The 14,821-nt window shown below is 40.0% G+C and overlaps 2 protein-coding genes across 4 annotated transcripts; both read right to left on the bottom strand.

The window, feature by feature from the left end:
• Nucleotides 1-1,334: 1,334 nt before the first annotated feature.
• On the bottom strand, nucleotides 1,335-7,890 carry LOC124064907 (asialoglycoprotein receptor 2-like). The gene is made up of 5 exons (XM_046399772.1): nucleotides 7,368-7,890; nucleotides 6,128-6,235; nucleotides 5,352-5,506; nucleotides 5,057-5,160; nucleotides 1,335-2,295 (listed from the first exon to the last, which is right to left on the bottom strand). The coding sequence occupies exons 1-5, from the start codon at nucleotides 7,480-7,482 to the stop codon at nucleotides 2,151-2,153; spliced, it is 627 nt and encodes a 208-aa protein (XP_046255728.1). The 5' UTR covers nucleotides 7,483-7,890; the 3' UTR covers nucleotides 1,335-2,150.
• Nucleotides 7,891-8,205: 315 nt separating this feature from the next.
• Nucleotides 8,206-13,981, bottom strand: naf1 (nuclear assembly factor 1 homolog (S. cerevisiae)). Of its 3 annotated transcripts, none has more exons than XM_046399760.1 (10): nucleotides 13,825-13,981; nucleotides 13,082-13,329; nucleotides 12,789-12,924; nucleotides 11,392-11,485; nucleotides 11,211-11,293; nucleotides 10,957-11,117; nucleotides 10,127-10,178; nucleotides 9,935-10,022; nucleotides 9,726-9,826; nucleotides 8,206-8,759 (listed from the first exon to the last, which is right to left on the bottom strand). In XM_046399760.1, the coding sequence occupies exons 2-10, from the start codon at nucleotides 13,327-13,329 to the stop codon at nucleotides 8,613-8,615; spliced, it is 1,110 nt and encodes a 369-aa protein (XP_046255716.1). In that variant the 5' UTR covers nucleotides 13,825-13,981; the 3' UTR covers nucleotides 8,206-8,612. The 3 variants fall into 3 exon arrangements, with proteins under 3 accessions (XP_046255716.1, XP_046255708.1, XP_046255699.1); XM_046399752.1 differs by lacking the exon at nucleotides 8,206-8,759 and adding an exon at nucleotides 8,853-9,243; XM_046399743.1 differs by lacking the exon at nucleotides 8,206-8,759 and having other exon boundaries at nucleotides 9,252-9,826.
• Between the last annotated feature and the right edge of the window lie 840 nt (nucleotides 13,982-14,821).

The following is a 14,821-nucleotide window of genomic DNA, read 5'->3' as shown; positions in this document are numbered from 1 at the left end:
TTTAATTTCTGCAAATGGAGTTGGAGATTTGGTCAGGATTAATGGTGTCCTCAGTACCAAGAAATACAGGCAGATACTTATCCATCATACAATACCATCAGGGAGGCGTATGATTGGCACCAAATGTATTCTGCAGCAGCACAACGACCCCAAAATACAGCCAATGTAATGAAGAACTATGTTCAGTGTACAGAAGAACAAGAAGTAGAGAGGGTGAGCAGCTTTAAACACCTGAGGGTCCACATCAGCGAGGACCTCACCTGGACACTCAACACCACACAGCTTGTGAAGAAAGCTCAGCAGCAGCTGTACTTCCTGAGGAGGCTGAGGAGATCCTCAGCAACTTCCACAGCTGCGTTGTTGAGTCCATCCTGAAGAGCTGCATCACTGTGTGGTACGGCAGCTCTACAGTCATGGACCGCAAACACCTGCAGAGGGTGGTCACAGTGGGTGACCCCAACAAGGTCTGGTCACTCTCCTCCCCTCAGGCAGGAGGTACAGGAGTGTGAAGTGCAAGACCACCACACTCAGGAACTCTTTCTTTCCCTCAGCCATCAGACTCCTCATCAGCTGACAGGAGTCTGTAACAATGGACTGTACCCTGCACATACTGACTGTTTACATCCAGTAACACAGTAACTGCAGTACTGCACCTTAATATTCAGTAATTACACATGGTACATGTGTAATTACTGATTACTGTTTACCTCCTGACAGTTTTTGCACAATTATTCATTCTATGCTGAATTTTGCACAGCAGCTGATGTAGCACATATGCACATCTATGTATATAGCTTTACTTTACCTTCTTATTCATAATTTGTAGTTTGTATTTTATGTTTACTTGTTTTCTCAAAGTGCCTATTTTGTTAAATTATTCTATTCTCTTTTATACCTTAAACTTTTATTGGCATTCAGCATCCTGGAAGTGATGGCATGGCCCCCACAGAGCCCTGATCTCAACATCAAGTCTGTCTGGGATTACATGTAGAGACAGAAGGATTTGAGGAAAATTGATAAAAATAAACAATTATTATTTATGTTTTTGACAGCATTCTTAGTTTACAGCATTTTTTCACACCTGCCTAAAACTTTAGCACAGTACTGTATATTACATCGTTTATACAATGCTAAATTAATGTATGTAAGTATTAAGAGTATAGAAACATTTATGGATAAAAATGCTAAATATGTCCTTTCAGCTAATTTCCACTCCTCGTTCACTTTGATATGTAACTACAGCGCCACCTTGTGGTATTTGTGATTGGTACAGCTGAGATCTACAAAAGAGCAGGCTGTCAGTGTCTCAATAGTTGACACTATGAAATGACTGGGTGACAAATCCTGATATGGTTTTCATGATGAAATCTCTCTTTGTGACAGGGTCTGAAGGGACCATTCCTCACTTAAACAAGACTCCATCTTGCGAACTCAGCTCATCTTGGTTTCTGACGTGGTTTAAAAGAGGTTTATAGGTCTATTTTAATCACTCAGGTGTTATAGAAGGAACAAGCACTGAGCATCGAGTCAAACATTAAATATATCCAAAATGTGTCTCCCTGAGACAATTAAAGCCATTTATTTAGAGATGTCATGATAAAGAAAGAAAAAATCAAAGATCTGTGAGTAGCATAGCATAAATATTATGATTATGATTATACAGTATGAATGAATCAGTTAATATCATTGTGTATTATATATGTGTGTCAGTGTATTTTATATTATGTCAATGTAATATGAGACTTACATATAACTGTCAATTGTATTTTTTTTTAAAGACGATGATAAAGATAAATCATGATCCCTGTCAAAACATTAGCCAGCATAAATTCTGTGCGTTAGCTCACAAATAAATAAAAAAAGTTCATCATACAACAAGGGAAGGCAGATGAAGTTCAGAGAAATATTTCCCACTGTGACCTTGCAGGGGCTTCATATGCTTGAGGTTATGCTAATATATATATATTTTTTATAGAGATTTTTTTAAAAATCTTTGTACAAATCAACAAAAAGAATGATGCTCAACAGAGCATTCCTGCCAGGCATTCTGTCCTGACAATGTTTTATTTTTACATCAAGCGCAAACACAAGTGAGACTAGTTAGAGCAAGGGAAGGTGAAGGAACACAAAACATATTCACACAAGTGAAACTAGCATAATCTTTGCTCACAGATCCACTGGTTTCTGGCGTTACAGTTGAAGTCGTTCAAGCCAGTGAAATTCGTCATCGTGCGAAGGTCACCACAGTCTTCTCCTCCAAATGCTCCATCAGGCTGCCCAAGGGCCCACTGCAAGCTGCAGACGGAACAAACAAACCGAGAGCAGCGTTCACAGCACTGTTTAACTGCTACAACGAGACTCCAGATTCTGTTTAATACTGTGTTTTTACACCCATCATGTAAGGATAAGAATGATGTGATGTGTGCAATGACAGTCCCTTAATGCTGGCTTTTTATACTAAAAAGTCATTTTACCTATCTAAAATAAAAACAAGAGTAAAAATATATAACAGCAATGAAATTAAACTAGAGATGGGTGTTCTGAAGAACAAGCAACACCACAATCAACTTAATCGCAACCATGAGCCACAGTCCTATAGAGCCAGATATGAAATTACTTCTGAATTCGTTTAGAGAAGAAGAAGAAGAATCAGCTTTATTGACAGTATATATATTTTTACATACACACACTGAATTCGTCTTCTGCATTTGACCCATCCTGAGTTGAACACACACATGCAACACCTGGCAAATTACATGCAGTGAAACAAAAACAGGAGCAGTGGGCCCAGGTAGCACCAGGGGTTGAGTGTCTTGCTCAAGGGCACATCAGCGGATTAATGGAATTTTTCACATCAATCACTCCACCACACCCAAATGTTAATACCTAAGGAAAGTTTAATTTGGCACAAGCTTCTCATCTGCCTGGCTACATCACTCTTGGTTTGTTCACAAAGCAGGGATCTGCAGATCTGCCAATTAATGAAGTTTATAAAGTCCATGTTGAATGATTTGCCTGACAAGTTGTGGACACCGTCAGGATTTATCTTTATCTAAAACTGGCAATCTGACAGACTCCCCTCCACCCCTGACTCAAACTGAAATTACAGACAATAAGATACAACAGCTAGTGTCGTAGTTTAAGTGCAATACTGTCTCAAGCAAAGGGAAGTATTGGTAACATTAGTAGCAGCAAGTCAGGAAAGTATAATGTATCTAAGAGTGGTATGATACCATCAGATAAAACAGAGTGTAAGTAAGTCTTTATTTATATTATCTATCTATTATCTATTCCATATGTCATGTTGTTAACAGCTTTCCTGCCTGTACAACATCCATTGCACGTCTGCCCGTCCTGGGTGAGGGATCCCTCCTCTGTTGCTCACCCTGAGGTTTCTTCCATTTTTTCCTGTTAAAGGTTTTTCTGGGAGTTTTTCCTTAGTCGATGTGAGGGTCGAAGGGCAGAGGATGTTGCTGATGTTATGTTAAGCCCTTTGAGACAAACTGCTTGTAAAAATGGGCTATACAAATAAAGTTGACTTGTCTTGTCTATATTGCACTTTTTAAAAACACAGAGTTGCAAAGCGCCTCACATAAAGAAAACCAAAGAACAAGTAAAAGAAAATGCATAGAAGAGGAAGTGCATTAAAAACAATAAACCATAGGATAAAATAACATACATACATAAAAGGAGCAAAACATTATCTTTGGAGTTGAGTTTTGTAAAAAAAAAAAAAAAAAAAAAAAAAAAGGCTTGTCTGTAGAGGTAGGTTTTTATAAAGTTTTTCGTCAAACTGTTGCCAGGGTTAGCAGATCTAATGGAATGGGGAAGCGTGTTCCAGAGAGTTGAGGCTAGCACAGCAAAGGCACGATCACCTTTTTCTTGAGGCTGGAGCGGGGAACGGATAAGAGGCCAAGGTTTGATGAACAGAGTGGATGAGAGGTAGAATATGGCACCAAAAGGTAAAAGGTCAGAGATATAACTAGGGGCGAGGTTATAATATAGTGTGATTATCTATTTCTACTGATATTTATCTATATTAATATCAAGTTAATGATGAAGTGCATCATGCAGAAAATAATACCACATGTATACGCTATATAGACAAAAGTATTTAGTCACACCTCTTTATTATTGAATTCAGGTGTGGTAGGGGGGTGCTTTTCATCTAAGCTCGGCCCCTTACTTCCTGTGAAGGGAAATCTTAATGTGTCATCATCATCTTTGGATGAACTGGAACAGACATTGAGAGTCAAGCCTTTTCTTCCAAGACTGTTGATGTCATAGCCAGGTGTCCCAATACTTTTGTCTTAATAGAGTAACGTACTTAACATGCTAGGAGTTAAGGTTCCTCATCTGTACTGTGCATCTTCTTTCTTACTTCCTTTACTGCTGTGAAACTTTGCCGTGGGATGAAATAGTATAGATAGATAAATAGATAAATGGTATCTAATTGTAGCCTACCTTATCTTAATGTATTTTAGTTGCTGAACCTTTTTTTAACGGCGAGCATACAAGTGCATTACTGAAAGTCCTTTCTGTATTTCAAACAGCGTAATGCTGGTATTGGCTGGGCAGTGAAGTGTGAATATTACATGTTGAACAGCTGGTAACTTTACAAATTACACAATAACATTACAAATTACAAATTTGTAATATTACAGGTACAAATAAAACAGGGCTTTTAGCTGTTTATGTTGTTAAATATTAATGTTTGGATTTTACAGAACCTCTTTCTATAACGTATTAATGTAAGGTGTTGGTGGTGCAGTGGTTAGCACTGTCGCCTCACAGCAAGACGGTCGCTCAGTGTGGGTGTCAGGAGTTTGCATGTTCTCCCTGTGCGTGCGTGGGTGTACGGCTTTGCGTGTCAGCCTGTAGTCAGCTGGGATAGGCTCCAGCCCCCCTGTGACCCTGACAGATAAGCGGTATAGAAAATGGATGGATGGATGGATGCATGTGTGTGCAGAGAGAGAAAGACAGTTACACACTGTATTTATTTATTTCTTTTTTGGTGCCATGGTCAGGTGGCCCAATACTTCTGGCTATATCTCACCTGTGTTTGTTCACTGGTGTTCCATCCACCCAGATCCAAGTTCCTTCCATCTCCCTGTCAGTCATCCCAACCCAAGCTGCCATGGTGAGTCCGGCGAGAAAGAACTGTCAAAAAAACAAACAAAAAAAACCATAAACAACAAAGGTATCACACGCTGTCCATTTTAATATCATCTGTGTTCATATATTTTTCTGTGTTCACATGGAAGATCTATGAGAGACAGACATTCTGTACATTCTACATTTGTCAGAATGAATTAAAAAAAAAAGGAGGATTTAAAAAGCTGTAAAGGCACCTGTTCGTATCTGCTATTGATGATGACCAGGTGAGCACCTCTGTGCACACAGTCCTGCCGGCTGTAGTCCCAGCTCCTCCTCTGTGAGGAGATGTAGTAACAACTGCAGCCATATGTCACCCAGCCCTGTGCACAGCTCTGTTCCTCTGTCTCACCTCAACATAGCAACACAGACAGCATGTCCCAACATAACGTGTCACAATGTAGAACATGTGGACATTGTAAGAAGTGTTATGATGCAACAGAGAACAGGAACCTGCATGTGGACCCAACAGGGAACAAAGCCACAGAGATCGGCTGAACTTGCATATACTGTTGCAAAGATGACTGAATTGAATCTTTTGTTAAGTGATCAGTTTTTAATAGGTGTGTTAATCTAAGTTGGGAAAATAGACATATTTTAATCAAGCGTAAACCCACGCTAACATCACCCATTGGTTAGTGGACTAGTGATTTGAAGCCTCAACAAGACTTGAAACTTGACACTGAGAGCATCAACTTATTAGGAAACTGTAAATCAAGTGAGAAGTATGCGTATTTTCTCATTAGCTCACATGCAGTGAAACTATATTTTAACCTTTTGGCCCACTGCTGGCCATTACAGACAATGGAGATTTAAGTTACTTCTGTGTGTCTTGCTGCTGTTTGGTGCAGGGCAGGTAGGGAAGAGTGAGCCAAAAGAGTCAAATTAGAGGCTGCAGAACCAAAGCAAATAGCTACAGGACACTACAGAGCTACACTGACATTTAGGAAGCAGAGTCACAAGTGTGTCTTACCTTCATCAGTGGGCTCACTTGGGGAAACTCTCAGAGAGATATTGAGAATCCCTTGAAGGACACACAGCAGGCCAAAGCTCAGCAGGACCACACTGACATGTCTTAACTCTGTCCAACACACACACACACAGAGGGGCTTTACTTTTTATCATCAACTATAAAACCAGCATGTGAACACACCTAAATTATCAGAATTTTCTTCTGATTATTTAGCCATTTCCTGTCGTGTTCCTTTCCTCTGCCTCTGAAGGAGTCTCCCTGCTGACATCTGACAATCTGACTCCACTGAGGTCTTTTAATGTAAACATAAAACTTACTTTTTCTCTTTAACTTTCAGTTAGAACTCTGTTCTTGATTGGTTCAGCCCTCACATCCTCATATTATCATTATCCTTTGGGTGGACTGCTCTCAGTCTCAATGACTCTTCTATGAATAGAATACAACAATCTGTAAACTTGTGACAAATGCTGCCTTTCCCAAACTTGTGTGCTTTTTTGTTTCTGTTTCCCGACATGTGTTTTCTCTTCCTCTCTCTCTCTACCTCCCTGAGTCTTCTCCTCCACCTCTCTCTCTCTCTCTCTCCTGGCTGTTGCTGTCTCAAGCACATGTTGGATTTAGGTTGGTTTCCTGTATGGATTATGACTCTTATGTTTACAGTCCTCTTTAACGTGTATTTGTGTCTATTCTTTTGCTGATCTTCTTTGTGTGACCTGTCCAAATTTTGTCATTATAATCTTTATTATTATTATCTTTAATTTTTTGGGTGTTGGTGGAGTGATTAATGCGAAAAATGCTTCCACCCCTCCATTAGCCGGCTGATGTGCCCTTGAGCAAGGCACTTAACCCCCCAATATGCTCCCCGGGCGCTTGATGCAGCCCACTGCTCCTGTGTGTGTTTCACTGCATGTAATTTGCCGGGTGTTGCATGTGTGTGTTCAATTAAGGATGGGTCAAATGCAGAAGACAAATTCAGTGTGTGTATGTAAAAATATATATACTGTCAATAAAGCTGATTCTTCTTCTTCTTTATGTTCTGCACATGTGGCAGCTATTGCACATCTGTCTGTCCTGACAGAAGGATCCCTCCTCTGTGGCTCTTTCTGAGGGTATTGTGTATTGTACAAATTGTAAAATACCTGTAGGCATTATTGTTTGTGATATTCGCTCATATAAATGAAACTGACTTGACTTAATATGCTGAACAACAATAACACAATACGTGATCTCATGTGTTACTTACTTGATTTTGGAGTCCTCTCTGTGGCACCATTGTCAGGTCCAGGTTTGGGAAATTTCTGATACTCACCAAGTTCAATGTTGATATCAGACTCACTTGGATGAAAGAACACAGACATTTTGGAGCTGCAGCGGTGAGACGCTGTGTTTACTGCGGGGTGTTGTGCAGCCCTTCTTACCTTTTGCACATACTTCCTTCCTGTCTGTCACAGGAGAAGTGTGTGCATCCTAAATAGACAATATAGATTTGATTCTTTCTTGGCTACTTTATTGTTAACATGTTCAGACTTATTTCGTCTCTGTTTTGTGTATTAATTATTAACATTTGACAGAGAATAAAATCAGTATCAGAACATTTTTTTGATTTCTGTTTCAAGGTGTTTACAGAATTACATTGTGATAAAATGCTAATTTTATTATGTTTGTGTTTGAGACCTTTTTAGATTAGATTTTACATTTTGGGCTTGTGCATAATGGAAGTCCAAGAATGATGACTGTATTAAACTAAATATATTCAAAATGAAGTTTCCCATTTTTATTTTACATTTACAGAATTTAAACTTACACGACATTTTTCAGACATATGAAATACAGGATTTCAATGTATTTCTAAGCATCGCCCTGATACAAACCTAAACTTGAAATCCAAATTCAGTGTTTTTCCATCTGAATTATGTAATGTTTGTGTAAGAGTGTGAACCACATCAAATCTTGATGTCATTCCAGGTTACCTGACAGCTAATTGTCCAAACCCCACGCTTCAGCATTTAAATCTAGGCTGAGGAGGATCTCAGGTGAGATGGGGTAACCGAATGTGTCAGAAAATCAAGTGACGCATTAGCTTTTGTATCAGATTCAGTTTCATTCAGCAGGTGCTGTTGAGAAAGGCTGTGGAAGAGTGTGAACACAGCAACAGCTTTACACAACAATATGACAGAAACATGTTGCCCAAGATACAGCACATGTGGCTCAAAACACTAGCTGTGGTCATTATCATTCATCACTATCAGTTCTGACTGATGAAGGTCACTGCATGGAGAAAATGTTGACAAGTACAAAGGATTCTGATACAAATAAACACAATATCACATGAGTGACAATGACTTGTCCTAGTTGAAGGGCTCATTTCCAGCCAGTGGAAAAAAAGATTAGGACTTAATATCTGGGAGGCAAACTTCAGTTCATTCGTCCCATTACTTTTACATCAGTTCACCGTTTTCAACCGGCACCACAGCACATGAAGCTGTAGTTACATCCACGCTGTACACTTGTTTTCCACAGTGCATATCTTACAAACCGGAAAACAATCACATTTCTTTTTGATTTTTTTGCAGACATGGCTGTGCGACTGTGTGAAGGCAAGAGAGTGCAGAGATGAGACAGGTCCATGAGAGAGCTGTAAATACAACAGCATACACATCATCATAGAACTATGTTGTGTATTTAGACATTTAATGTCAAGTCTACATAAAATATGTTTACGTTCAGCTATAGACTTATCTTTTATTATTAAGTCAATCAACTGTCAGCAAACTTGTACATCTACATTTGAAATTAACACTTGCTGGTCAAACATAATTAAACTAAGGCCTGGGGAAAAAAAAAAAAAAAAAAAAAAATCAGTGCATGTTTTCTGCAACTGACACATTTTATCAAATGGCCAATACCACTAAGCTAGCATGCCCATTGTGAAACTGAATACTGAATGACCTGCTGCGCCAAGTGCACAATTTCTGTGCTGATTTCATTCGATATACTCCTTGCAACAATTGTAATACACTCACAATGTGCCCACAAGGGACAGTATTATGTAATGCCTCACTACTGCTGCAAGAGTCCAGAATGCTCATTGAAATGAGATGAAAAGGAATGCGTATGACCTGGAGTGTGACAAATAATAATTCTACTTTAATTAGGGACTTTCCAACATGCAGTCAGGACGGTAAACAAACGTACTGTATGCAGCTGTGAGAAAAATAAGCAATGTATTTAAAATTATACCACACAAATTAAAAACGCACAGTGTCACAGTATGTGACAGGTCCTGCTTTGTCTGTCCACACAGACAGACGGTGTGTGTTAGGCATCACTGAGGAGGTGGAGGTGGAGGTGGAGGAGGAGGAGGAGGAGGGAGGTCAGAAAAAGGGACAGAGTTTGGTGGCCAGAGAGGAGAAGAGAAGGACGGATTGAAGAAAGAGGGTGGAGGATGAGGGGGGTAGAGAGGGAAGCTGGGTGGGGAAAAAGGGTGAGGAGGTGGAGGAGGGAAAGGGCAAAAAGGAGGGCGGTACATTGGAGGGACATTTGTGTGTATAGGCGGCGGGTGTATGTGTCTGGGTAGAGTGTGCGCATGTCTGAACGGTACATGTTTGTTCCTCGGGTTCTGGTGCCTGAATGGAGGCCCTGCATGCCTGACATCACGCTCCTGCTGCAGTGAGGTATTCTGGGTAATGTGGGCAGGATTATCTGGAAGAGGGGGGGGAGAATGGAAGATGAAGCAACATAAGACTTATTTTAGATGATAACACCTTAAAACAATCCAAACACATCAACAACATATCAGCAGGTGAATACCTGGATTGTTATTGTCCCGCTTCTTTTTGGAGCTTTTTAATTTCCTTTTGGCTTCCTGCTCTTTCTCATCATCACTATAATCTAAAGCCTAAGGTGGGGAGGGAGGGGAGAGAATGTCATTATAAAGAATACACAGCAGTCTTTTGTGTGTTGGAGTGCAGTGTACGCCCCTTCAAAGTCTCTTCCTCTTACCTCCTCTGGTGGCTCCTGGTCGTTTTTCCAGGATGCATCAGATCCCTTTAAGCTGAAGGAAGAGCAATTTCAGTATATTAGTGAGGTGTGCTCAGTTACTGCGCCCCATGCAGTGTGTGTGTGTGTGTGTGTGTGTGTGTGTGTGTGTTTGATGAGGCCATGGTCAGACGTCAGACAATGCCTCTGCTTTTTTTCACATTACTACTTTCTGTGTGTAATTGAACATTGCTTACCAAGTGAAAAGAGATAAATTCAAACATTTTGAATATGTGTAGTATTTGACTGAAAATTAGTCATTTTATAACTTTAAACACATATCACCACACTCTAATCTGCTAATTCATGCTGTCGGAAGCTATACCACACATACATATTCCAGGTTAACATGCAACAATTTCGGTAATAATTACTAGCAATACCACTAATTACTACGCACAAAGCAGCACATAAATCGGCACAATCAGCAAATAATTTCAGTCAATGTAATGGCATTAATATTATCTGGCATAAAGTTCTTTCAGAGAGTTGATCGTGGAGAATTTATTTCCACATCATGGCTAAATATTTGACCGATTTCAACAATCTAGATGAGTAAACAACTGCCGCCTCTCATGAAATTTCAGAGCAACATTTCTCCCTAAGAAAGACTGGCTGGCTGTTTGGCTCATTGGCTCTTTTAATACAAATGAAGACTTTACTCTTTAAGGAAAAAGGTCTCTCTGAATAGGGATTCTTTCTATATTGAGCCCAGGTTGACTTCTTTTTTTCTCATTTTCAGGTACATGTACTCCTTGGGGGGGAACAAAAGTCAGCACAGAGCCCTGGCTTACAGTCTGAGCTGTTGTACAAAGATGTATCTTGTGTACTCCTTGATGGCCGGCGCGTAGTAAACGGTCAGTCCCTCTGCCAGCTCTTTGTTTCTTATCTGGTCTGCAGAGTTAAAACGCAAAATATACAGCGGGCTGGACACTGGACCAAACACCTCAAACACCTGAAACACATGGGACACATGGAAACCAATGAGACGCAAACTAAGTGGTAACACGAAAGACCACCACGGAGACGACCCCTGCCAGTCACTCACCTTGGCCAAAGCCAGGCCATCAGATCTAAAGATGATGCTGTCCTCAGTTAGAGGAGGCGTGTCTTTCAGAGACTGAACGATAACTGCACACACAGAAAGAGACCTTAAAGTACACATTTAAAGCCATCACTTACATCATTCGTTTTGGTCAGACAGCACTAGTTGAAGAGGGACTATTTACCAAGTTGCTGTATAATGCTGGAGACCGTTCCTACAGGCTGCAGTTCTGCATCTGCTGGTAGTGACACGGACACCTCCTCCACTGCTGGCAGCTCCTACACACATCATGACATGTTGTTAGTCGCATTTGAAACGCAACGGGAACACAGGTCCATAACTCTTCTTATCGCTCAGGATTAATCTGCAGGCAAACTTGTACAGAGACTGACAGCTAGAACACGCAGCGTATCAACAGTTACTGAACGTCGGTTCATTCAATCAGAAAAAAAATAAGAATAATTCATTCATTCAGATGTGACATGGCGGAATCTTATGTTAAGTATGCCTCATCCTGCATCACCTCCATGAGCAAGTGAGATTAAGAAATACGTGTAGTGAGCCAAGGAACTAAAATTAATATCAGGATCAGAATTCCTTCGTTTATCCCAGAGGAGAAGTTCTTCTTTCTTACAGACATTGCAAATTTCCCAACCAAGAAAATGAAAAGATAGGAATATTTCATCCACACACACACACAGAACAAGATGACGCAATCTAGTAAATGCAGTATGCAACCATCTAGTTACAACCTTTAACCTGCAAATTTCCTAACGCCAATGAAAAACAGACTCAATCTACACATAATAATGATAATCTATCTATGAAATAAAACCACTGAATGTCACAGCACTGTCATTTAAATAATTTAACTGTATTAATGCCATCACTGTAAACCATCCTGCAAAGACTATTTGCATACTTACATATCGCAAATTTCATTTCAATCCAGTGCAAAAAAAAACAAAAACAAAAAAAAAAAAAAAGATTTAGAGCACACATACAAAGGATCACCAAAATTATGAAATTTAGTTCTCAAACCTCAAAAATCAGATTACAGCTCTGAGATTCTGAAAGTTACTATGAATTTAACAGAAGTACTCACATAAATTCTATTTTTTTTTGAACGGGGAGGTCCAAGGTGTGTTGATGAAATGACAACTCTGAAACTCAGGCATCATCTTGGATGGCGTTGAAAAATTTGTAAAGAAAAGCCGCCTCTAATCTTGTGCTTTAATGTACGCTGTATCTCTCAGAAGACTCTGTAATGAAGGCTGTCACACACTGGGTCACACACTGGTGTCTGAACAGGAATGCTATGAAACTACAAGGCAGAGCAGTACAGGCTTTGAAAAATATGCCTGAAGAGAGAGTTTATTATCTGTGACAGCTCACATTCTATAAGACGGAATAGTAGATAAAACAATGTCAAGCAAGCAGGATATTACTGTTCATCTACCACTTATATACACAACCCACTGACAGGATCCACACTGTTGTCCTTCTGTGCTCATCAATGTGGACGAAACACAAGTCCAGGGCGCCGTGCGAAAACCTTCAAAAACACAACCACACACTGACCTCGAGCAGGACTTCGTCTCTGGTTTTGACCGGGGCCGGCTGGCTGAAACCCTCGTCATCGTCATCATCCCCAAAGGCGGGAGCAGAGGGGGAAGAGGAAGAGGAGGAGGAGGAAGAGGAGGACGAAGAGCTGTCACTGAGGACAGGAGAGGAAGAGAATCAGAGACTGTCATTTTGTGGCCAAGTTTGCACTGCTTCCTGCTTAGATATCGAATAGAAAAGCAACTGTTGGCGCTGTTTTTAACCAGTGTATCTGTTCTGTTCTGAATCTATCTGTGTGTTAGCGTTAATACCTGTCTGAATCCTCTGAATCATCGCCATCACTGTCCTCTGTCTTACACACGCTGTCCACAGGAAGTGATGCTGCTGCTGAGGCTCTAAGCACATCCTCTTTGTCCTCTGTGTGTGTTTGTGTATCTGATGACATGTCCGCACTGTCGGGGGATACAATGAGATTTTCCAGCTGCGTCGTCATCGTAACCTCCATCTCCTCGCCCTCCAGCTTGTGTACTGGTGACGTCTGTTCATTCTTCTCATCCATCTGAAATGTACACAGATGTGTGAAGGCGGCCATCGGGTAGCACATGATCCAGTTTCTAAACTCAGACTATCCATAGTGATCCATTCAATGTGACAGCACACTGTCCGCCCATACAAGCTTTAATGTTGAGTACTACACTTGCCGTTGACACAGTGTGAAATACATGTGAGAAGCAGCTCTAACACGAATGTGGTTTCCACCATTTACTGCAAAACTTAAGTTGAAATCCGTGTTTGTTTTAAATCACACATGTCACACACAAAAACAGTTATCAGGTAGGTAAAATAACAGTACGGGCGAATGTTATTAAAAGAACGGTTAAAATGTAACTACTTTACTAGCGCCACTCGGCTAACTAGCTACCCAGCACTAACAGCCGGAATTTAAATTACGAACCGGAGTCAATAGCCGTGAGCCAGTGTGACTCCTTTTTAACGCATTCCATTAACATCACGTCGGCACAGTGATAATGTCTATCTGTCCGTAAATTATTACCTGTTTATTCGTGAAGTTTCTGGATCCGTGCTGCGAAGAGCTTCATTAAACAAATAACTATGAGCTCAACTAAGATGAACACAACTGCTTCCTTTTAGAGACCTCTAAAATAAAAGCTTCATTGCCTGTTCACGTCTACAACGTTACACTGAGCCAGTGTAACATTCAGTAGGATTAGGCCACCACTTGACAAGACAAAAGATTATGCTTCTTAAAATCTTAAACTCATTTAATAAAGTAAATACTATACATTACCGATTTATCTGCAATAAACACACTCTATTATTAAAATCAATCGAAAAATAAAACATTTTGTTCAGATAGTGAATACCACATTGACATCTGGTACCAAAGTAGACTTATATTTTATTTTGAAGGCAGAGTTATTAAACTTCGGTGGTAATCGTTTCTGTCTGTTAACTTGACGTAGCTAGGCCTCCATGCCTGTGCCACAGGTTCTCACCACGTGCGGTTATGTTTTTCCGGGTATGGGCAACACTGTTGCGCAGTCAGTCCTCACAACTGACGATAAATCTTCAACATACCAGGCGAAACACATTTTAATTGTTTATGGATTATGCTATAAGTAGAATTAGAAAACAGTCTTCCTAAATTAAGGACAGAATACATTTTCGTTTAGCACAGCAAATTACAGAAAACCTGGCAATAATCACATATGGTAAAATAACAGTAATACCTCCAAACTGAGCCGAAGTGGTGGAAGAAATATTCAAGTATTGTAATGGAAATGTAATTAAAGCAAGTAAAATATCAGCAATTCACTATTAGTAATATTAGATTATTATTACTGATGATTGCTTGTAATTACTGGATGAATACATTAAGTAAGATTTGTAGTATATACTGTTGCACTTTTGCACACATTGGAAATTATTACTGTTGACATAGAAGGACACTGGAAATGTGAAATATCCTTGTATTGCCACCTACAATACTTATCAACAGCAGGTGGCAGCACAATCCTGTTGAATCAGAC

The sequence above is a fragment of the Scatophagus argus genome, chromosome 2 (assembly GCF_020382885.2).
Source record: "Scatophagus argus isolate fScaArg1 chromosome 2, fScaArg1.pri, whole genome shotgun sequence".
In the NCBI taxonomy this organism is placed as follows: Eukaryota; Metazoa; Chordata; class Actinopteri; family Scatophagidae; genus Scatophagus; species Scatophagus argus.
The sequence above is the reverse complement of the archived record's forward strand: the minus strand, read 5'-3'. Positions and strand labels throughout refer to the sequence as shown.